Below are 25,502 nucleotides of genomic sequence, written 5' to 3' on the forward strand. Positions count from 1 at the left end.
TTTTAAAAAGTTAAGTTTTAAACTTGTGTGTATGTGTTAAAAGTTTTATATAATTTCCTTTTTTTTTTAGAAAAAAAGAAAAATTTTGAAATTTTGTTTGAAAAAAATAAAAATTTTTCTTTTTTTTTTATATATATAAAACTCCCTTTATTGTTGTTGTTGTTTTGTGTTTGTTTTTGTTTTATTTGGTTGTTTGGTAACTTTGTCGTTTGTTTTTTTTGTTGTTGTTGTAAATTATTATTATTATTGTGTATACTGGTGGTTTTTCTCACTAAATTTCTTTTTCTTTGTTGTTAAATTTTTGTTTTTTTTAATTAAATTATTTTTAACATTAATTAATTTGTTCTTTTATTATATATATTTATATAAAGATGAAATGGTATGTTGTTGTTGTTGTTGTTATTAATTAATTAAATTACATTTTTTTTATATATATAATAAAAGTTTTTTGCAAAAAAAAAAAAAAACAAATTTAGGGAAAAAAATTTTTTTTTTAAATTTTATAATTTATACTTTATTTTAAATAATAACGACAAATCTATAATAATAATTAAAGACGAAAAAAAAAATTAATAATAAAATAAAAACTTGAACATTTAACATAATTTTTCTTTTTGTTTTGTTTAAAAAGGGAATAAGGTATGGATGGGCTGTGTGTAAAATACACAAAATAAAAACAAAAAATATTAATTAAAATTAAAATTTTAAAAATAAAATTTTAAATTTTTAACTTAACAACAACAAAAAAACCAAAACAAAACCTTTTAGACCTGTTTCTTAACCTAAAAAACAATCTATTCTATATATACAAATTGTTAAAAGGTAAAACCTATTACAAAAACACCCCAAATCTAAGAAAATAAACATAAACAGCTTACTTTGTGTGTGTGTGGCAGCAGTAATAGGTTCATAAAGGAGTTGATAAAACAGGTCCTTGGACTTACTTTATTATTAAAAAACATAAAATTTAATAATAAAGTTAAAGTTGCTGTTGTTGTTGTAGTTGTTATTAAGGTTAATGCTCTTGTTGCTCTTGTTGTTGTTAAAACTGTTGCAGTTTTTGTTGTTGTTGTTGTTGTTGTTTGTATTATGGATTTATTTTGTGTACAAGTAGATGGCAACAATAAGACCGTACAGACCCAAGACTTCAGCGAAAATGAGAATCAAGATCATACCAACGAAAAGACGTGGTTGTTGGGCAGTACCTCTTACACCAGCATCACCCACAATACCGATCGCAAAACCGGCCGCTAAGCCAGAGAAACCTACAGCCAAACCAGCACCCAAATGGATGAAACCCCTAGATTATTAGAAGAAAACAAACAAAAAACAAAACATTAATAAATACATTGTTATAAAAAAATTACTCCCTTTCTGCAGAGAGTAATAAAAAGTGTCATAAGAATATAACCTACTTGTATAGGGAGTATTTTGATGGTTCATCTAAAGCACCAGCAATAAGGACAGCTACGACCAAACCGTAAATGGCAATAATACCAGCCATAACAACGGGAATGATAGATTTCATAATCAATTCTGGTCTCATAACTGACATAGCAGCGATACCAGTACCGGATTTGGCTGTACCATAGGCGGCTCCCAAAGCTATAAAGGGGTTAAAGAAAAATAGAAACAAAACATTAAAAAGTTGTTCAATAAATTTTTAGTTTTAAGAAATTTAACTTAAACTCCTTTAACATTTTACTATTTTTTCAACTTTCGGCTTTTCGGAAAACTTTTTCTGTTTTAAACTTTAATTTCTAATGATTTTTTTTATTAAATTTTTACAAATTTTGCCACCGGAAACATCATTGGCATTCTGTTCGCTACAATTTTTGTTAAAAATCTTAAAATATTTACTTTAATTTAATAGAACATTGCTTAAAAATACTTTTGGTCAAGCTTTTTACTAATTTTTGCAATATCTTTATAAAGATAATAGCCCTCTATTTCCAAAACTTTGTTCTCTTTCGGAAAATATTATAAAATCTAACGATTTAAAAGAATTTTACTTTTAAACTGTTTTGGATAAGTTTCTGGCACATTTTAACAATGTATTTTATGAATTGCAGTGACCAAGAAGTTAATGAGTCTCTTTTTGTAACTAATTTTTAAAAAACATATTCAAAATTTCTACAGGTTTGAAAAATATTTTGAAAAAAATGCTACAATTTAAAAGAAATTTACTTCACAACACTTTAGATGTGATTGTTTGCTTATTATAACAATAATTTTATAATTTTTTTATTCTGTAAAGATCATAAAACTCCTTTTCTTTATAATTTTTGTGCTAAATATTTGAAAATTCCTAAAAAATTCTTAAAAAAGTTAATAATTGAAAGAAAGTTTCAAAATCATAAAAAACGGAACATTCTTGACTATTTTTGCTAAAAACTTTTGTAAATTTATTAAACTACAAAGAATTTTTAATAAAATCTCTTAAAACTTTGAAATTTTCTGGTAAATTTTTAATAAAATCTAGAAAAACTAAAAAAATTACTTAATTCCTTTAAACTGCACTTTAAGGAATAATTAAGTTAAAAAGAGTTAAAATTGTAATATTACTTTAACAAATATGATTAAATAAAACTTTTAATTAATATTTCATTAAAATTTTATTAAATTTAACTAAATTTTCTCAAAAATCTTAAAAATTTCTAAAAACTTCATTTTAACAAAGTATTTGTTTACATTTTTAACTCTTGTTGACATTTCTGTTATTAGTAAAGTGTTGCCATATGTGCTGACATGTTAATATAACAGTAAGGAAATTTTCTGTATAACAGTGTTGTAGTGATTATCTTCATTTTGGTGTATTATTTTTTAAGTGTATGTCATGTGTGTGTGTGTGTGATTTTAGTAATAAACAAATTTACGAAATTTTACGTTCAATAACTTTGAAAAAGTTATAATTTATATAAATTTTTTATTGTGTATGAAGTAATTAAACAACGACATTAATAAAAAAAAAATGGCTTCAAATTTAAGTCATGTGATTGAACATGAAGTAAAACAAAAAGCTTTATATTGTTTTTTCATTGAAACCGTAAAATAAAGCTTTTTTTTTTTCATACACAGATTGAGTTTCATATAAAAAAAATAACAAAAACAACATGATAACGTTATAATATAAATGATTAAACAAGTAACACACAAAACAAACATACAAACTGTTAAAGAAATTACTTAAAGAAGAGACAAAGATAGAGGGGGGTTATAGGGTGTCTGTTATAAATGGTAGTAAAAAAAAACAAGTGTTATCAATATTTAAACACATGACTATATATTTTTAATGAAATATTTGTTTTAAAAGAAAAAAATAGACTAAAGATAACATTTGGAGAAAAAAAAGAAGTTAAAAATAAAACTTCTAGAAAGAAATGACAAATTAAAATGTCTGCTTTCTCTCTCTCTTAAGCGAAAAAAAAAATTTAATTTAAAATGATTATTGTAAAGCAAAAAACCAGTTTTAGAATTTAACTAAATAAATAATAATGACAGGGGGTTTTTACTAAATGATTCAATAAAAACAATTGTTTTTGTTGTGTAATTATTGGCTGCAAACTTCTCTTTTACTATTAAGCTCTCTAACACAAAAGAGTAACACATAACTAATGAATAAATTTAATAAATTAAACATTAATATAACAAATCATCACATGACCTAATGTTAATTAATTAGTAACTAATAAAAGTTAAACAAAATAACTATAGAAAAGAATTCAAAATAAAACCCAAAACTTAAAATAAAAAAAAATTATTTTAATAAAACAACTAAAAAAAGCAAAGAAAATGCAACAAAAAGAAAAAAAAAAAACCAAAACACACACTTGTCATGTAAATTTTTATGATGGTGGTGGCCTTGCCAGATAGTAAAACTGTTAAGTAAACACATGTACACACAAACATGCAGGTTTGTCAAATTTATAAGTAAAAGGTGTGTGTATAGAAAAAAAACAACAAAAAAAATAGTAATTTTCTAAAAATACTCATTCAGTCTCTCACATTTCTCTAGTGTAAAATGTATATATGTAAATAAAAATAATTTCACTTTAATTAATATTGAGTCAAGCTGAGAATAAAAAAAAAAACTACAACAACTACAAGAATATATACAATAGCTTGGAATCAATATTTTTGTTATAAATATATAACCAAATTTATAAAGAAATAACGAAAAAAAAAGGGAAGAGGAGAATTGAAAGAATTGCAAAAAAAAATGTAAGATGCAAATTAAAAAACAAAAGAGCAAGTTTCAAGAAAAACACTTGTCATCTGTGTTGACATTTGAGAGATTTTATTCGAAATTTAAGCGATTTTTTTTGAAAGGGTTTAAGAATTTTATCAGATTTTAAGTAGAATTTAAGTAAATTCGCATTTTATTGATATAATAAAGGAATTTAAAAGTAATTTGTTCTAAATAGAGATGAGTTTTAAAATATTAAAGATTATATGGATAAAATTATTAAAAATTGAGCCAATATTGGGTAAAACACTTATTTTTTTAAAGAAAATTATAATTGTTGAAGAATTTTCTGTATAAAATAAACATTATAAAAAGTAATTTGTTTTAAATAGAAATTGAATAGAAATATTAGTGAAATATTAATAGATATTGAGCCAATATTCGGTAAAATACTTTATATTTTTTGCAAAGAGTAACAAAAAGAAAGCAAACATTATTGTAAGTAATTTGTTTTAAATAGTAATTTAATCGAAATGTTAGCGAGTTACAACTTAAAATTCAACAAATTAAAACAAAATAATAGAAAATTACAATTAATGAAGAGTTTTCTGTAGAAAATAAACATTGTTGAATGTAAACTGTTAAATAGGGATTTAATGAAAATATTAGAGAAATATTAATTAGATATTGAGGCAATTTTTGCTAATTGCAAAAGAATAAACTTTATTTTGGCATTTATTTAATTTAATGTTCAAAATCTAGTGAAAAATTGTTAATTTAAATAAAATATTAAAGAATTTTAGTAAAAATAAAAAAATTCAAAACATTTTATAAAAATTAAGAAAATTATTTAAAATTTTTAACTAAAATATTAAAAATTAAAAAAAAAAATCTATTAAATTTTCATAAATTTTATAAAATCTCAAAAATTTTTCTGCATTAACATATTTACGCTTAAGTATGAACATTTTCAAAGATGCTATTGTTTGGTTATTTTTTCAAACGATTGACCTTTTTTCATTTTCATTTAATAGTAAAGTACCTATAACTATATATATAACATATATTTGTCCTTATAAGGAATATACTATAACACACATTTAAGCTTGAACAAGAAGACATATTTATGCTTGAACAGAAAAAGAACATTAAAAACACGAGGAAAGAAGATAAAATTAGAGTTTGCGCAGTTTAGCCAAAAATACAAAAAATTATAAAATTATTAAAAATAGTTAAAATTTAAGAAAATCGAGAGTTTATTTTTTAGAAAAATTATTTTGAATAAAAATAAATTTAAAGAAATAAACCTATAACGCCCCTTTTAAAACAAAGCAAAAGAATTGCATTGCAGAGAAAATATTGAATGACAAAAAGTTTAATAAAGCATGACTCAATATTGTATGTGGTACTTTTTTTATACTCATACTTGAGCAGCAAAAAAAAAAAATATGATAACAGCAGTTACAGTAAAACAAAACGTTAAAAATTATAAAAAATAATGAAAAAAAAAAAAAAAAACATTTGTAACAAATTTGCTAGAGGAAATTAACTAAAATCTTCATTTTATAATGAAATTTATTTACAAAATTGAAGCATTTTATTATAGATAGAACAGTTTTTAAAAGTTTTCAATTTAATTGTCTAACATTTATACGCAAAAAATAAATAAAATCATTAAAATTATCAAAGAAAACTTGAAATATGAAAAAAAATTATATATTTTTAAGAAATAATGCAAAAAAAAACTGTTTTTATATAAAAAGTTAACATTTGTAAACAATTTGCATTATAAAATGAACTTAGTTCAACATTTTTAATAAAATATGATTAAGAAATCGAAATTTTTAAATAAATTTATTAAAATTTTCAAGTTTTTAATGAAATTAAGTAAAATTTAAAAAAAAAATTAATGAAACTATTTCAAATTACAAAAATAAACAAGTATTGCTAAAAATTTTAAATTTTTAGAAATAAATTACATGTTTCTTTACGGTATTAAAAGATTTTTTTTTAAATTTGTTATTAAATAATGAAAAAAATGTTAAGAGGATTTATTTTAAAAACTTTTTTGAAAAGAATTTAGTAAAGAAATCACTTTATTTTGTTATAAATTAAACAAATTTTGTAAAATGTTTCTAATAAAGGAACAAATTAAGATTTTGTTTAAAATAACAAAATAAATGTTAATAATTGTTATAAATTTTGATAATTTTTTTAAAGTTTTAAGCAAATTTTAATAATTTGTTATGATTTAAAAAAAGAATTTAAAGGAAAAATTTTAAAGATTTCAAAAATTAACAATAAATTAAAAAAAAAAAATAATTTATGATTAAATTATTTAAAAAATTTCATTTTGTTTAATTTACTTTTACTCATATGACTTTAAAAAAGATTGTTTTTAAACATTTTTGTTATCTTAGAAAAAGTAATTATAATCTTATCAAATCATATAGTTTTTTTAAGTTAAGAAAGCATGTGATAAGGGCCCCAAGTACTAGAGACATGTGATTAATGATGATTTCTTAAACTCACATGCATTTTTTGTATTCAGCTGATAATAGGCGAAAAAAAGCACTACTTTAACTTCATTTTTTGCGTAAATTATATTGTTAACAGCTAACTTAAACCAATGTATGGCAACTCGTTGAAATTAAGCTTAGTCTTGTGACTTGTCAAAAAAAAAAAAAAATAGTAGTAGAAAGGCAATAATAACAACAACAACAACTGTTATAAATAATAATTGAAGGTTGACTTAACCTACAAATTAAATATTTTCTCTCTCTCTTTCTGTTTTACATTAAAAAGGAGTATAAAAATTATAAAAACTTTAGTAAAAAATCGACTGCTATTCTAATTTTTAATGTTTTCTAAGTTTCTTTTTTTAAAAACTTAGAAATATTGTAATATTTTTAACATTCTGCTAATATTGTGGTTTTTAGTTAAAGAATTTTTTAAAAATAATTGTGTATTGTTCTTTTTTTACTTTCTCTTCTACTTTTTTACGCTCTCTCTCTCTCTTTTATTATTCTTATAGCAAATCTTTTACTTTTAGTGGCTGTATCTAACAAAATATTCGATTTTTCCCTAATATATATAAAAAATTTTCTTACTCCTACCATTTTTTTTTTTGTAAAAATTTCACTTAACTAAATTTTGTAGTTATAATGTAAAAATAATTTATTTATGTTAAAAAAGTTTTTTTTTTTGATTACTCACCACTGAAGATGATAGCTGAGGCGGCTCCCATAACACCGAAGAAGGGTCCGTAGATTGGATTATCGCTTCCTGCATCTGCCATTTTAAATGTGTGTGTGTTTATAAAACGGGGGTTCTACAAAAAGAAAAGTTGATAGTCGATTTGTTGGTTTTTGGCTTGTGTAATTTGATTTTTCTTAAAAAAATTTCGTTTTTCTTTTCTTTGTTTTAAATTTTTTTCTAAAAAAATATTTTTTTTGCTTTAATTTGCACTCAATAAAAAAAAACAATTGCGCCTTTACTTTTTTTTGCCAAGAGGAGGTGTTTTTTCAGAGTGAGTATTCTCTTCGACGGTTGCTAAACGACTGAGTTTTCTCGTCACCAGCAGAAATAAAAACGACTAGGTCGATAGAGCTGTCAGATGTTTATTCGTACAAAAAATCGCCAGTTTCCCCAACATGATTTTGTTTGGAAAAAAATCGCCAAAAAAAGTGGTTTAATATAGAAGTTTTAATATTTTTATTCAAAATTTGTAAGAAATTTATAAAAAATGTATTATTTTTATAATAAATTTTGTATAATATCGAAAATTTTTACTCTTCCTTAAAAGAACTTTGTTATTTAAAATAAATTTTCTTTAAAGTTTGTTACTCTTAGACAAGAATTTTGAGAAAAACTATTATATTTATAATAAATTTCAATAATTTAGGATAATTTTACTCTTCCTAAAAAGAACTTTGTTATTTAAGGAAATTTTTCTTTAAAAATGTTACTTTTTGAAGGAAATATACAATAAAGTTGAAAAATATGGTATATTTGTACTTTTAATAACAAGAAATTTGTTATTTGAAGAAAACTTTCATTAAATTTGTCATTTTTAGTTAAAAAATTTTGTAAACTATACAGAAATTTAAAAATTTTTTAAAAATTTTAACCTTAATAAACAGTTTTTTTAAAAAAGCAACATTTCTAAGACTTTTTAAACGAATTTTGCAGAAAATCTTTACTTTCAAGAAAATTTTTTCTATAGAAACATTAAACTTTCTCTTAGAGAAAATTTTATTAACATATATTTTTATAAACTAATGGTTTTCTATAGAAAAATAACATTGTAGTAGAAATTTTCTATAGAATATTATATTTAAAACATTTTTCGAATAGAATTTTAACTTTTTTTAAAGATTTTTCTAAAGAAAACTGAAGATTTTCCTTAAAAAAAAAACAATATTTTCTTTAATAACATTAATTTCCCTTTTAAACTTTTTAAATTTGTCTAAAATCTTAACACTTTTAAAGAAAAATTCAAAAAAAACTATATTTGCTAATTTTGCTATAAAAAACGTCAAAATATTAGCAAAATACGTTAAATCTGGCAACTTTATAGAGTAGATTTAACTGAAAAGCAAAGCAGAGAAGGAAAAAACAACAAAGAACTAAAGTAAAAATGTGACGTTGTCATTCATTCATGTCATACTTCTGCTGCTTCTTCTTCTTTTTAAACAAAATATTACAAAAAGAAATTTTGTTTATAAATTAACAAAAATTTTAACAATTTTATTAAAGTTTATTAGAATTTGTAGTGAAATTTTTGCAAATTTCTTTTAAACACACTTTTTTTTTGAAAAGCTCTTTTTATTTTAAATGAGTCTTTTGCTTGTTTTTTGTCTTTTTTTTAAGAGATGTAACTAACTCTTGTTAAAAAAAGATTTAAAAAATTCCTGTTTTTTGTTAACAACTTAGCTTTTGTTTTAAAATTTAAATAAAATTTAAACAAAAAAAATTCCAAATAAAACTTTAAAAAATTCCAGTCATGTGATGTGTTTTGCTCAAAATTTTCGTTTTTTTCTTTCAACAAATTACTCTCTTAGCACATTTTCACCTCCTCCTTTACACTTTTCTCTTTTTATTAAGCGAATTTTAAGAGCAAAAGTTTTAAGTCGTGGCAGCTTAATCGTTTTTTTTAGTACATTTTTTAATATTTTAAGTTTTTTTTTTTTTCAATTTAAACACTATTTTTTCTCAATTTGTTTATTTTTCTTTTCATGTTTTCTAACACACTCACTTGTCAAAAAAATGAATTATTTGATTTTTTCTAAGTTTTCAAAAACTTGTAAGTTTTTGTTTGGCCTTTTTTCGGTTGCTCTTAGGAGTTTGCGAAGCACGCTTTGTTGGTTGGTCGCTGACTGCTATTCCACTTACTTTTTACTCACCTACATCAATTCGTATCGGGTATTTTGCCCTCAGTTGTTGTCTTATTTACACACTCTCTTTGTTTCCACTAACTCTTTCTTTCACTCTAATGTGTTTTCAGCTTAACAGCACTCTATAGCTTATTCGTTTTACTTGCTTCTAAAGCAGTCATATGACTTGTTCGTTGTTGCCCTTTTTAGAAGCTTTATTCTTATTGGCTGTTCTTCTTAGTTGGGTAAACTTCCGTGAGAGAAACAATAACAACAATAGTAAATTTCAGTACAATGTTGCCATACGTGTTGTGTTTAGTAAAGACAATCACCATTATTTTGTTTACAATCGTTATTATTGACATTTTTTAGGTATTTATACAGAGTTGTATTGATGTTGATGTTTTGAAAAATGTGTTTAGTTGGTTTAGCATAAATGAACACAGCTTAAATAATTCAGAAGTCGGGGAAGAACATTGTCTTCATAGGAAAATTTACCATTTTTTCTCAGATATTCCTATATAGTTATACACACACGAAATTTGCGATCGCGTTTTAAAAAAGAAGCAAGTGTTTTTTTTTGCAAGCTTTCTTCTCAAAGTGGTTTAAAACGAAATTAATGTAAGTTTTATAAGTGTTCTTTTAATAATATTATACATTCTGTAGTCTAGACTTTAAACTACCTTATAATCGATTCTAGACTACTTATTAGTCTGGGTTATAAACTATTCTTCAGTCTATTGTTCAGGCTACTCCTTAGTCTATAGGTTGGACTCTATACTATTGTATATTCGAGATTATAAACATCTCTTTAAACTGGACTTTAGACAACTTTGTAGTGTTTACTTTAGACTACTTTGTAGAGTGGATTTTAGACTGCTATGTAGTCTGAACACTCTAGATAACTTGTTAGTCCCGACTATAGACTCATATATAATATGGTCTATGTTTTGATCTAAACTCTGGACTATAGATGAGTCTAAAGTCAGGACTATAGATGAGTCTATAGTCTGGACTATAGATGAGTCTATAATCTGGACTATAGTCTGTACTATAGACATCTATATTCTGAGCTGTAGACTAATCTATGTATATGTACTCAGGATTACAGGCTAATACTCTGGACTATATACTAGTCTATGTATATGTACTCAGGATTATAGGCTAATACTCTGGACTATAGACTGACTAGTCTATAATCTAGAATCCAGGCTGCATTATAGTCTGGAATCTACCTATCTATGGTCTAAATTATAGTCAAATTTATAGTATGGACTTAGACGAAACAATAGTCTGGAATATATACCAATCCATAGTTTGGACTATAGCCTACTGTATAGGTAGTTTGGGCCATATACTTATATATAGTCGGACTATAGGCTAGGTACTCTTAATTTGGCTAATAAACTAATCTTAATTTTGGACAATAGACTAATATATAGTGAGCTACTTTATAGACTAAATAGTAATTTAAATATATAATCTGTTTTTTTTTTTTTTTCTAACAGTAAAAATGGCATTAAAACCCAAGGAATCTATAAACAAGAATTGGTGTAACACACGTAGTGAGATTATAGAAGAAAATTGTAAATGGATCATAAATGATTTTAGCGTTTGTTGCCAATTAATAGATGAATGGAAATCCTCAACATTTTCTTCCAATGTTTATGACGATTTCAAATTCTCTTTATGTATTATACGTGGTACAAATAATATTTATAAAGGGTATTTATTATGTATAAATCCCTTTAAAATTATGAACCCAAAATACAAATATAAATTTTCTATATTAAACGAAAATCAAGAAGAATCATATGTAAATACGGGCACTCTAACTTTCAATAATAGTAGTTCATATCAAATTGCTGAGATTTATGAATCATTTATATTGAATAAAGATAATCTACTATTACCCCGGGACCAGTTGACAATATGCTTTGAAATAAGTACTTTGGTAAAAGTAATTAATATTTCTAATCAAACAGATATGTTGCCAAAATCTACTTTAAGCAAAGATCTTGTTAATATTTTTAAAAGTGAAAAATTCCCTGATGTTACATTAGTTGCAGATGGAGAGGAATTTTATGTAAATAAAGTTATATTGGCCGCACGAAGTGAAGTATTTGACGAAATGTTTGAGCTTGAAATGCTGGAGAATCGTGTTGAAATAGCGGATATTGCATCAAACGTACTGCAGGAACTTTTGCGATTTATTTATACCGACAAAGTGGAAAACCTAGATGAAATGGCTAAATTTCTTTTGCCAGCAGCAAATAAATACGCTTTAGAAAGTCTGCAAAAAATGTGTGAGATCAAACTAAAGGACAAACTATCGATTCATACAGCAGTTGAAACTTTATTGTTTGCCGATCTTTATACTACATTTGATTTAAAAGCATCTACTTTGGTATTTATAAATACACATGCTACTGAAGTTATGAAAACTCAGGATTGGAAAAATATGATCAAAACGCATCCAAATTTAATTACTGAGTTATATGAAATGTTGGCAAAAAATAAGTTTAGCAATTAAACTAAACTCCAAGAAAACTTCGAAAAACGAAATGAAATAAAAGCAAGCAAAAGGAAAATTTTAAAATATTTGATACCGAGAGGGGTGAATTACTTTTTTTTTAATAATTGTTAGTTTTAAGTTAATACTTCTACCAATAAATACTTTATAATTAAATAAAATAAAAATTTTTCTTTCAAATTTTGGCGCAAAATCTATGATTTGTAAACTAGATACGTATTTTCAATTATATTTGTGAACTTTGTAATTGTATTTCAACAATTCTTTTATATATGTTTATGTTTTTAAATTTTATAAATAATTTCTGAAAATTGTAGGTAGATATTTCAGAAATTGATAATTTATTAAAATTTTAAATTCTATTTCTATAATCCAGCCTATAAATTAGTCTGTAGTCCAGACTATATATTAGTCTATGATCTATAATAATTCAACTATAGGGTAGTCTATAGTCCAGACTGTAGAGTAACTTATAGTCGAGACTGTGATGTAATATACATATAATCAGATAGTCCAGTGCAGAGATACAAGCCGAGACGGCTCAAATCGGCGGCGGCTGGCCGACGGTAATATTTTGCAAGCCGCGCCGCCGCCGAATTCTTTCGGCTCAAAAGCTAAGCCGAAGCGAATTCATTTGACGAAAAATTTTTGTAAAAAGTTTATATTTTATTAAAAAATAAAAATAAAGATATTAAAATTTGTGAGTACTACGAATTCATTTGATGAAAATTTTTTGTAAAAAGTCTATATTTTATTAAAAATAAAGATAAAGATATTAAAATTTGTGAGGAAAATATATTCTGAATTGAATAATGTTTGTTTCAAACGAAAAATTCTATTCCGGCAGATTAATTTGCAAAATTTAAGTGAGTACATAAATAATTCAAAATATTAACGAAGTTTTTCTCCGTTTAACGGACATTTTTAAATATAAAAAAGTAAACAATAACAAACTTTGACAGCTACGTAAACCAGGCGAATTAAGAAAAAAATTACCAGCTGATTGAATAACACCACTGCATGATGTTTTATTTGGTTTGTTTTATTTTTCTTCGGTTTGTTTCTATAAATCGACTTTCGAATAATCGAACAATCGACTTTTTGTCGAAAAAAGTCGAAAAACTCTAAAATAGTCGGAAAAACTCGAAAAAAGTAAAAAAAAATAGACGGAAAAAAGTAGAAAGAAGTCGAAAATAGTCAAAAAGTCGAAAAAATCGAAAAGTCGAAAAAAGTTGAAAAGTCGACTATTTATAAAATACTTATAGTCGAAAAGTCTAAAAGTCGACTTTTATTAAAATGAAAAAAGTCGAAAAATCGACTTTTCATAAAATAAAAAAAGTCGAAAAGTCGACTTTTACTTAAATGAAAAAGGTCGAAAAGTCGACTTTTCGTTTCAACTATAGAACCCTAATTCGTAATATTTGTTGACAGCTGCCAAACATGCCTGCTTACGATTATACCAACTAAACACAGTTTAACGGTATCATTTCAAAAAGACGTGTACACAGGGTTGTTTTTAATGTGACGTTTTAAACGCATTTTACAAAAAAAAAATAAACACAGCTGCAATTGTCTTTTGTTAAAAAGAAAAAGGGGAAGAACGCAATAAGTATAATATGTATATATTTTATGTTCTAATCGCAAACACAAAGAATGAAATACTTTACTATTCAGTCCACTAAGTGATTTTAAAAGGAATAAATGTAAGTTTAATAAGTGTGAGAAGGCTACATATAAGTTTGTGACTCTGTTTGTAATTTGTACAATATAATATATATATATATATATATATATATATATATATATATATATATATATATATATATATATATATATATATATATATATATATATATATATATATATATATATATATATACATATATATATATATATATATGAGGTGGACCGGTTACAAAAGTCTCTTTTTAGTTATTTTTTTAAATTCTTCATTCGAAAGATCTAGTGGTGAGCAAAATTTGTAAAACTTTGCATACATTTTATTTATATTAATAAAAAACCTAACAATTATGAGCACATACCCCCAAGCGATACCCCATTTTGGGTTTATTGTTCCAAAAATTTGATCCAGCTCACGAACGGCTAGACTTAAAATATATTGGGAATCATCATAAAACAAAGCAAGGTAAATTTTGAGCGGGGTAACAAAAACACGTTTTTGCTTTCCAAAATTACTCCGCCGGAGTAGAATTTTCCATTCACAACAAAGATTCTTTCATTCGGTATATATTTTTTCCGTAAATTTAAAATTTTTTTTTTTGTTTATTTTCCACAAAAATACTTTTTTTTCATAATTTTGGGCACAAATTTAAAGGTGGTCTATAGTCTATACTATAGACTATTCTATAGTCTATACTATAGACTATTCTATAGTCTATACTATAGACTATTCTATAGTCTATACTATAGACTATTCTATAGTCTATACTATAGACTATTCTATAGTCTATACTATAGACTATTCTATAGTCTATACTATTGACTATATAGTCTATAAACTAACCTATAGTCTGAATTATAGATTTATCTATTACTAGACTAATATCTAGTCAACACTATAGGCTATTCTATTTTTTAAAGTATTCTTAATTATAGACTAATCTTTTAATTTCTTTTTTTTAACAGTTAAAATGTCATCAAATTCCAAGGAATTTCTTACTGAGAACCATTGTTTTACACATTACGAGATTATAAGAATAAATTGTACATGGGTCATACGTTATTTTCTTTCTTGTTCTAATTTAATAGAAGAATGGAAGTCTCCAATATTCTCTTCCAATGTATATGAAGAATATAAATTCTCTTTATACATTAAACGGTCAACTTCAAATGCGGATTGGATCGAAATCTTTTTATTGTATTCAGATCCCTCCGAAATTTTAGAACCAAAGCTCAAATATAAATTTTCTATATTAAATGAAAAACAAGAAGAAAAATATGGTCATACAGCTACTATAAAAGCAGACAGGAAAAATACTATGCAAAAAATTCATTCCGTTAAAATTATAAATGATCTGTTATGTGAAGACAAGTTGACAATATGCTTTGAAATGAGTGTTGCTAAATTTATAAATATAACCCGTCTACCACTTGCCATGCCCAAATCTGAATTAAACAAAGATTTGGGAATGCTATTTCAAAATGGAAAACTCACTGATTTTATATTAGTTGGAAATGGCAAGGAATTTCATGTACATAAAGCTATATTGGCCGCACGAAGTGAGGTATTTGCTGCCATGTTTGAACATGAAATGCAGGAGAATAAATTGAATCGTGTTGAAATAACGGATATTGATCCAGAAGTCATACAGGAAATGTTACTATTTATTTATACTGGCGTAGTAACAAAACTATACAAAATGGCGAAATTTCTTTTCGTAGCAGCAGATAAATATGCTTTGGAAGGTCTAAAGGAAATGTGTGAGAAAAAGTTATGTGAACAACTATCTATTGAAATAGCAGCTGAAACTTTAATATTAGCCGATCGGCTTAGTGCATTCGAATTAAAAGAAAAAGCTATAAAATTTATAAATGACAATTCCAGTGAAGTGGTGAAAACTGAAGATTGGAAGAATATGCAGGAAACACATCCTTATTTGATTGTTGAAGCATATCAAAGAATGGCAAATGGAAAGTAAAGAAATAAGCTGGAAATAAATCTTTTTAAATTGTTAGCTATAAGAATATACTTTTATTAATAAAAATCTTTAAAATATATATAAAGTTCTGACTACTATAGCCCAGCATACTCTAACTATACGGATTTTAAAAGCTATTACAACTTTGTAGCACAGTGTATTACTACCAACTAATTAATAAGAATGAAAAGTAAAGGTTTATAGTAAATAACTATATTTTTATACCCTACACCACTTTAGTGGAGAGGGTATATTGGGTTTGTGCTGATGTTTGTAACGCACAATAATATTGGTCCTATACCCAACTTAAAGTATACCAATCGACTTAGAATCATTTTCTGAGTCGATTTAGCTATGTCCGTCCGTCTTGTAATCAAACTACAGGTCGCAATTTTGAAGATAATTCAATGAAATTTTGTACATGATCTTCTATTGTCCCAGGGACGAAGCCTATTGAAAATGGTTACAATCGGTCCATTATCTCACCTAGCCCCCATACAACTGAACCCCCGAATAGGGCTTGTAAACCTTATAATCAAACTACAGGTCGCAATTTTGAAGATAATTCAATGAAATTTGGCATACGATCTTCTATGGTACCAGAGACGGAGTTTATTGAAAATGGTTAATATCGGTCCATTATCTCACCTAGCCCCCATACAACTGAACCCCCGAATAGGGCTTGTAAACCTTATAATCAAACTACAGGTCGCAATTTTGAAGTTAATTCAATGAAATTTGGTACATGATCTTCTATTGTCCCAGGGACGAAGCCTATTGAAAATCGTTAACATCGGTCCATTGTTTCAACTAGCCCCCATACAACTGAACCGGACTAATAGGGCTTTTAAGTTCATAATTATGTTTAATATACTCGTATCTCGACAAAAAGTTAAAAAACCAAGTTCTATACTAGCCTTGATGATCCTCATGAATTTTTTAATTAAAGGGTCTCATTTGACAATAGCTCCTATTCAAAGCCCCCTTCAAAATTCGACTTAAATGTCCACAATTTTATTCAACAATAAATGGCTTAAGTATATCTGAGGCAAGGTTCAATTCAACTTAAATGCTTTATTATGAAAACTAAATCACATTTTTTTTTTTTGTAACAGGTGTAGGGTATTATATGGTCGGCCTCGCCCGACTATAATTTCTTACTTGTTAAATTCTACATTATAAGAATATATGTATTGTTTTTTAACAAAATATCGATATAATATATCATATGTAACCCCAACAAATATTTATTATGCTAAACGTCAAATTGTTATCATAATAAAAAATTAGCAGGTACAGATGGCATTTATTAGCGTTATAACGCCGTTATGACAGTGTTGTCTAAACAATTGTTTAGACAACGTTGTCTTGATAACAAACGTCATACCCTACACCACTATAGTGGGGAGGGTATTATACGTTTGTGCTGATGTTTGTAACACACAAAAATATTGGTCCTACACCCACCTTTAAGTATACCGATCGACTCAGAATCACATTTTGAGTCGATTAAGACATGTCCGTCCGCCTGTCCGGCTGGCTGGCTGTCCATGTAAACCTTGTGCGCAAGGTACAGGCCGCAATTTTCAAGATAATTTGATGAAATTTTGACCAAGCATGTTTTTTGGCACGAAGGACGAAGCCTATTGAAAATGGTTGAAATCGGTCCATTATTTCACCTAGCCCCCATACTACCGTACCTCCCGATTTGGGCTTTTTATGCCATAATTACGTCAAATATACTATTATCTCTCTAAAAATTGGCACAAATAAGTTTTATATAAGTATAAATGACACTGCATATTTTCGTAATGATCGGCCCTTATTTGACCCTAGCCCCCATACAAACCCCCCTTCAAAAAATGTCTTAAACGTCTAAAATTGACTTGTAACTAGGGTTCTATAAATCGACTTTCGAATAATCGAACAATCGACTTTTTGTCGAAAAAAGTCGAAGTCGACTATTTTGTTCCAAAAAGTCGATAACTCGACTATCGTGTATGAAAAAAGTCGAAAAGTCGACTTTGTAAATAAAAGTCGAAAAGTCGAAAAAAGTCGATAAGTCGAAAAAAGTCGAAAAAAGTCGATAAGTCGAAAAAAGTCGGAAAAAGTCGAAAAGTCGAAAATAGTCGAAAATTTTAAAAAAGTGGAAAAGAGGTCAAAAACTCTAAAATAGTCGGAAAAACTCGAAAAAAGTAAAAAAATAGTCGAAAAAAGTCGAAAAAAGTCGAAATAAGTCGAAAATAGTCAAAAAGTCGTAAAAAGTCGTAAAAAATCGAAAAGTCGAAAAGTCGGAAAAAGTCGAAAAAAGTCGGAAAAAGTCGGAAAAAGTCGAAAAAAGTCGAAAAGTCGGAAAAAGTCGACCATTTATATAATACTAAAAGTCGAAAAGTCTAAAAGTCGACTTTTAAATAAATGAAAAAGGTCGAAAAGTCGAAAAATCGACTTTTCATAAAATGGAAAAAGTCGAAAGGTCGAAAAGTCGACTTTTAACTAAATGCAAAAAGTCGAAAAGTCGACTTTTCGTTTGAACTATAGAACCCTACTTGTAACCATTTGTATCGCAATGAAACTCAACATAATTAACTATTATTTAAAAATATATCCTTTGCCCAAATTTAATGAGGATCGGCCCATGTTTGACCTATACTCCTATATAAAGCCTCATTTATAAAATTTGTTTTTTATCAATAAATTGCTTAAATACTTTGGAATTAACGTAAAATTCAACATAAAAGTTTCTTTGCGAAAAATAAAAATTTTTAAAATATACTCATGGTGTAGGGTATTATATAGTCGGCCATGCCCGACTATACTTTTCTACTTGTTTTATTGTAAAATTTATTTAGAATTTTGTTTTTGTGCAATTAAAATTGATTTTTAACATTAGTTTTTTTTACAAAATTTGCATTTAATTTTAATTGTTTTTATAAAATATAGCATTATTTCAAAAAATTTTACTGGTCTTCCTAACAACACTCTAAAAATGGATTCCTGTCACGAAAATATTAAAAATTACGTTGCAATAATCTTAATCTTGAATGTATGAAATGAATTATGGGGGATAAATCTAGATCCGTAAGTTTGTAATTCTGGAATAAAATGTCAATAATTTGTTCGAAATTATTTATTTTTTTTTTAAAACGTAACAAAACAATTACTAAAAATCGGGTAAAAAACTAAAAAAGTGGTAAAAAATGGGTTAAGAAATTCCTAAATTTTATATTATTGAATTTTTTTTCTGAGTTGGTTGTTAGGTTCCCAAAACAGGTGCAGGTACCCAAAAAACAATTCTCATTTTCAAATATTTTTCCAGCACTACTGAAGAGGGAAAAAAATTAAAATTAGTAAATAAACCACCGGACATAGATAGCCCTTTCCAAAAATATATGTTTCATTCCATGAGCAAACAAAAAATATTAATTTGTAAACTTGTGTTATTAGTTCTAAAATACAACTACAAATAAATATCTGCAATACAAATATAAGCTTCTGTAATACCAAGGCGAATTTAGATAAGGTGGTGTTATTCAATCAGCTGATTATTTTTTTTTTCTTCACTTGACTGGCACGCACTGAGTTTATGTGTATTTATTTTATAAAATATAAAAATTTCATTAAATATTTTCATTAAAAGAATTCGCCGCAATTATTGTTTTTGTCATCAGTGCAAGGCGAATTCAGATAAGGTGGTGTTCAAGGCGATAAGGTGGTGGCAGTTCGGCAACAACAAAATTTTCCATGTAATTTGTTTTTGCATTTGGTACGCACTGATGTCAAAAACAATAATTGCGGCGAATTCATTTAATGAAAATATTTTGTGAAATTTTTATATTTTATAGAAACTACACATAAAAATACTAAATTTTGTGAAGAATAATTAGTGGAATAATTCTACTCCGGCAAATTAATTTTGCAGTACTTAAGTTTGTGCCCAAAATAATGAAAAATTAATATTTTTGTGAAAAATAAACATAAAAATGTAAAAATTTACGGAAAAATTATATACCGAATGAAAGAATCTTTGTTGTAAATGGAAAATTCTACTCCGGCGGAGCAATTTTAAAGATTTACACGTTGTAGTCAGCTGCCGCCGGACGGGTAAATACCTCATATGGGGTTTGTTATAAAAAGCGTTCCGGAACAGAATTTTGTTAGTTATACACAGTGTAAATATAAAACAATTTATTAATTTTTTTTTAGATCTAAAAATTTAACCATTACATAGAAGACAGCTGCCGCCGGTCGGGTAAATAACTCGTGGGGTTTTATATAAAGTGTTCCGGAACATAATTTTTAAGTTATTCGCGTTATCTACAAAATGTAAATATAAAATATAAAACAATATTGTTTAATTTATTAACATTTAATAGAAAAAATATTATTGTTATATTAAGTTGGTACATGCGTACAAATTATTCATTATTTATATAAGAAAAATATTTGTTTACAAAATGTTTTGTATTTTAAGATTTTTTACATAAATTATTCAAAATACTAAAGAAGTTTTTGTCTTTTTTAAATATAAAAAATGTAAACAATAACAAACTCTGACATCAGTGCGTACCAGTCAAGTGAGGAAAAAAATAATCAGCTGATTGAATAACACCACCTTATCTCAATTCGCCTTGGTGGTGTTATTCAATCAGCTGATAATTTTTTCCTAATTCGCCTGATTTACGTAGCTGTCAAAGTTTGTTATTGTTTACATTTTTATATTTAAAAATTTCCGTTAAACGGAGAAAAACTTCGTTAATATTTTGAATTATTTATGTAAAAAATCTAAAAATACCAAGCATCTCGTAAACAAATATCATTTTATTTAAATAATGGCATAATTGGTATGTATACAAATATGTTATTTAAGAAAAATATTTTTTTCTATTAAATGTTAACATATTAAACAATATTGTTTTATATTTTATATTAACATTGTGTAGATAACGTGATTAACTAAAAAAATCTATTCCGTAACACTACACATATGAAGAATTTAGCCGAACAGCGGCAGTTTACTTTTACATTATGGCTTTATTTTGAAATCTATTAAATGTTAACAAATTAAACAATATTTTTTTATATATACACTATGTAGATAAAGTGATTAACTAAAAAAAAAAGTCTGTTCCGGAACGCTTTATATAACAGAACCCATATGAGGTATTTACCCGTCCGGAGGCTGCTACATTATGGCCAAATATTGAAAATTACTCCGCCGGAGTAGAATTATCCATTCGCAACAAAGATTCATTCATTCGTAATATAATTTTTTCTTGAATATGTACTTTTTTAAGTTTATTTTTCACCAAAAAATTAAGTTTTACTTAACTTCAGGCACTTACTTAAATTTTACAAATTAATCTGCCGGTAAAGAATTTTTCGTTTGAAGCAATATTCAATTCAGAATATATTTTCTTCAGAAACTTTAATATTTTTATGTCTATTTTTTAATAATATATAAAAATTTTACAAAAATTTTTCATGAAATGAATTCGCCTTACTTATGGTTTTTTACCACTACGCAAACCAAATGCAAAAACAAAATACATGTAAAATGTTGTTGTTGCAGAACTGCCACCACCTTATCTGAATTCGCCTTGATGTATAGTATGTATATATACTCTATTTTCTTCTCTCAATAAGTGTTTTTAAAAGGAATAAATGTAAGTTTTATAAATGTTATTTTTTATATTATAATATACTCAATAGTCCGAGCTTTATTGTACTATATAGATATACTTACTCCATACTAAATAGTAGTTAATAGTATGGATTAAAGACTAGTCTATAATGTTGACTATAAACTATTCTATAGTTTGGATTGTAGACTGACTAATCTATAGTTTGGAGTATAGACTAATAAATAGTATGGCTTTTAGACTACACTATAGTCTATACTATAGACTACTCTATTGTCTAAAGAGTAGTCTATAGTCTATACTATAGACTACTCTATTGTCTAAAGAGTAGTCTATAGTCTATACTATAGACTACTCTATAGTCTATACTATAGACTACTCTATATTCTATACCATAGACTACTTTATACTATAGAATACTCTATAGTCTACACTGTAGAATACTCTATAGTCTATACTATAATACTATAGTATACGATAATACTCTATAGTCTATACATAGAATACTCTATAGTCTATACTATAGATACTCTATAGTCTATACTATAGACTACTCTATAGTCTATACTATAGACTACTCTATAGTCTATACTATAGACTACTCTATAGTCTATACTATAGACTACTCTATAGTCTATACTATAGACTACTCTATAGTCTATACTATAGACTACTCTATAGTCTATACTATAGACTACTCTATAGTCTATACTATAGACTACTCTATAGTCTATACTATAGACTACTCTATAGTCTATACTATAGACTACTCTATAGTCTATCTATAGATACTCTATAGTCTATACTATAGACTACTCTATAGTCTATACTATAGACTACTCTATAGTCTATACTATAGACTACTCTATAGTCTATACTATAGACTACTCTTAGTCTATACTATGGACTACTCTATAGTCTATACTATAGACTACTCCTATAGTCTATACTATAGACTACTCTATAGTCTATACTATAGACTACTCTATAGTCTATACTATAGACTACTCTATAGTCTATACTATAGACTACTCTATAGTCTATACTATAGACTACTCTATAGTCTATACTATAGACTACTCTATAGTCTATACTATAGACTACTCTATAGTCTATACTATAGACTACTCTATAGTCTATACTATAGACTACTCTATAGTCTATACTATAGACTACTCTATAGTCTATACTATAGACTACTCTATAGTCTATACTATAGACTACTCTATAGTCTATACTATAGACTACTCTATAGTCTATACTATAGACTACTCTATAGTCTATACTATAGACTACTCTATAGTCTATACTATAGACTACTCTATAGTCTATACTATAGACTACTCTATAGTCTATACTATAGACTACTCTATAGTCTATACTATAGACTACTCTATAGTCTATACTATAGACTACTCTATAGTCTATACTATAGACTACTCTATAGTCTATACTATAGACTACTCTATAGTCTATACTATAGACTACTCTATAGTCTATACTATAGACTACTCTATAGTCTATACTATAGACTACTCTATAGTCTATACTATAGACTACTCTATAGTCTATACTATAGACTACTCTATAGTCTATACTATAGACTACTCTATAGTCTATACTATAGACTACTCTATAGTCTATACTATAGACTACTATATAGTCTATACTATAGACTACTCTATAGTCTATACTATAGACCCACTCTATAGTCTATAGTATAGACTCTATACTATAGACTATATAGTCTATAAACTAATCTATAGTCTGAATTATAGATTTATCTATTGTTAGACTAATATCTAGTCAATACTATAGGCTATTCTACTTTTTAAACTATTCTTAATTATAGACTAATCTTTTAATTTATTTTTTTTTTTTAACAGTTAAAATGTCATCATCAAACTCCAAGGAATTTCTTACCGAGAACCATTGTTTTACACATTACGAGATTATAAGAATAAATTGTACATGGGTCATACGTTATTTTCTTTCTTGTTCTAATTTAATAGATGAATGGAAGTCTCCAATATTTTCTTCCAATGTATATGAAGAATATAAATTCTCTTTATACATTAAACGTTCAACTTCAAATGCGGATTGGATCGAAATCTATTTATTGTATTCAGATCCCTCCGAAATTTTAGAACCAAAGCTCAAATATAAATTTTCTATATTAAATGAAAAACAAGAAGAAAAATATGGTCATACAGCTACTATAAAAGCAGACAGGAAAAATACTATGCAAAAAATTCATTCCGTTAAAATTATAAATGATCTGTTATGTGAAGACAAGTTGACAATATGCTTTGAAATGAGTGTTGCTAAATTTATAAATATAACCCGTCTACCACTTGCCATGCCCAAATCTCAATTAAACAAAGATTTCGGAATGCTATTTCAAAATGGAAAACTCACTGATTTTATATTAGTTGGAGGTGGCAAGGAATTTCATGTACATAAAGCTATATTGGCCGCACGAAGTAAGGTATTTGCTGCCATGTTTGAACATGAAATGCAGGAGAATAAATTGAATCGTGTTGAAATAATGGATATTGATCCAGAGGTCATACAGGAAATGTTACTATTTATTTATACTGGCGTAGTAACAAAACTATACAAAATGGCGAAATTTCTTTTAGTAGCAGCAGATAAATACGCTTTGGAAGGTCTAAAGGAAATGTGTGAGAAAACATTACTTGACCAACTATCTATTGATATAGCAGCTGAAACTTTAATATTAGCCGATCGGCATAATGCACTCGAATTAAGAGAAAAAGCTATAGAATTTATAAATGACAATTCCAGTGAAGTGGTGAAAACTGAAGATTGGAAAAATATGCAGGAAACACATCCTTATTTGATTGTTGAAGCATATCAAAGAATGGCAAATGCATCAAATACTAAATAAACTAATACAAATGGAGTAAAGAAATAAGCTGGAAATAATTTTTTTTTAATTTGTTAGCTATAAGAATATACTTTTATTAATAAAAATCTTTAAAATATATATAAAGTTGTGACTACTATAGCCCAGCATACTCTAACTATACGGATTGTAGCACAGTGTATTACTACCAACTAATTAATAAGAATGAAAAGTAAAGGTTTATAATAAATAATTATACATATTTTTAAATTCTACATTATAAGTATATACCTATTGTTTTTTTTTTTTACAAAATATCCATATAATATATAATAACCCTTTTAATGTCTGTAATACAGCCTATAATACTGACTACTACATTTAATAAACTATTAAAACTTTGTAGCACAGTGTTGCTATTTTAAACAAAATCCAACATGCCCGCCAAATGACTACCAACTAAACACAGTTAAACGGTAAATTTCTATTGTAAATTAAAATTGAACTATTGTGATTGAAAAAGCCATTTCATTTAATTAAAAAGTCATAGTTAAAGAGAAATGTTGTAAAATTTAAATATCAGTGTTTAATTGCAATAAAAATCAAAATAACTTTATAAAATTAAACAATAATGTGTAATAAAGTGTTTATACAATTGTTTTATACAAAAAATAAATGTTTACAAAGTGTTTTAAAAGTGAAAAATAGATTTGTAGACAAGGTTTTGGAAATTGCAATAATTTTTTGAAATCCATGTGTTTTAAGGAAATATCCAGTAAAGACTATAGAGTAGTGTATAGTGCAGTGTTCAGAGTAGTGTATGATCCAGACTATTAACTGTAGATTATTCGATTGTCCATACTCTGGAGTACACAGTCCAGACTACACAGTAGTTTATAGTTCAGACTATAGAGTAGTCTATAGTCCAGACTATAGAGTAGTTTATAGTTCAGACTATAGAGTAGTCTATAGTCCTGACTATAGAGTAGTCTATAGTCCAGACTACAGAGTAGTCTATAGTCCAGACTATAGAGTACCCTATAGTCTGGATTATAGTCTAGTCTAGCGAGTATTTAATAGTCCAGGCTATAGAGTAGTCTATAGTTCAGGAGGTAGAGTAGTCTATAGTTCAGGCTATAGAGTAGTCTTTAGTCCAGACTATGGTCTAGTCTATAGTCCAAACTATGGTCTAGTCTATAGTAGATAGAGCAGTTTATTGTCCAGTCGATAGAGTAGTCTAT

At 26.4% G+C, this 25,502-nt stretch overlaps 4 protein-coding genes across 6 annotated transcripts; 3 read left to right on the forward strand and 1 right to left on the reverse strand.

The window, feature by feature from the left end:
* Positions 1-879: 879 nt before the first annotated feature.
* On the reverse strand, positions 880-9,597 carry LOC119610032 (V-type proton ATPase 16 kDa proteolipid subunit). Of its 2 annotated transcripts, none has more exons than XM_037965106.1 (4): positions 9,444-9,597; positions 7,403-7,517; positions 1,416-1,605; positions 880-1,300 (listed from the first exon to the last, which is right to left on the reverse strand). In XM_037965106.1, the coding sequence occupies exons 2-4, from the start codon at positions 7,482-7,484 to the stop codon at positions 1,096-1,098; spliced, it is 477 nt and encodes a 158-aa protein (XP_037821034.1). In that variant the 5' UTR covers positions 7,485-7,517; positions 9,444-9,597; the 3' UTR covers positions 880-1,095. The 2 variants fall into 2 exon arrangements, with proteins under 2 accessions (XP_037821034.1, XP_037821035.1); XM_037965107.1 differs by lacking the exon at positions 9,444-9,597 and adding an exon at positions 7,685-7,748.
* A 443-nt stretch (positions 9,598-10,040) lies between these two features.
* On the forward strand, positions 10,041-12,255 carry LOC119610029 (protein roadkill-like). Its single transcript, XM_037965102.1, has 2 exons — positions 10,041-10,182; positions 11,070-12,255. Exon 2 carries the CDS (start codon positions 11,075-11,077, stop codon positions 12,092-12,094), a length of 1,020 nt encoding a protein of 339 aa, XP_037821030.1. The 5' UTR covers positions 10,041-10,182; positions 11,070-11,074; the 3' UTR covers positions 12,095-12,255.
* Positions 12,256-13,725: 1,470 nt separating this feature from the next.
* LOC119610030 (speckle-type POZ protein B-like) lies at positions 13,726-24,857 on the forward strand. Of its 2 annotated transcripts, none has more exons than XM_037965104.1 (2): positions 13,726-13,797; positions 23,279-24,857. In XM_037965104.1, the coding sequence occupies exon 2, from the start codon at positions 23,284-23,286 to the stop codon at positions 24,301-24,303; it is 1,020 nt and encodes a 339-aa protein (XP_037821032.1). In that variant the 5' UTR covers positions 13,726-13,797; positions 23,279-23,283; the 3' UTR covers positions 24,304-24,857. The 2 variants fall into 2 exon arrangements, with proteins under 2 accessions (XP_037821032.1, XP_037821031.1); XM_037965103.1 differs by lacking the exon at positions 13,726-13,797 and adding an exon at positions 21,325-21,416.
* LOC119610031 (speckle-type POZ protein B-like) lies at positions 13,824-15,830 on the forward strand. The gene is made up of 4 exons (XM_037965105.1): positions 13,824-13,843; positions 14,055-14,062; positions 14,130-14,240; positions 14,741-15,830. Exon 4 carries the CDS (start codon positions 14,746-14,748, stop codon positions 15,751-15,753), a length of 1,008 nt encoding a protein of 335 aa, XP_037821033.1. The 5' UTR covers positions 13,824-13,843; positions 14,055-14,062; positions 14,130-14,240; positions 14,741-14,745; the 3' UTR covers positions 15,754-15,830.
* Positions 24,858-25,502: the final 645 nt, after the last annotated feature.

Source organism: Lucilia sericata, unplaced genomic scaffold, assembly GCF_015586225.1.
Source record: "Lucilia sericata isolate MDLA Ls3-8-SP2 unplaced genomic scaffold, ASM1558622v1 Contig001106F_arrow, whole genome shotgun sequence".
Taxonomy (NCBI): domain Eukaryota; kingdom Metazoa; phylum Arthropoda; class Insecta; order Diptera; family Calliphoridae; genus Lucilia; species Lucilia sericata.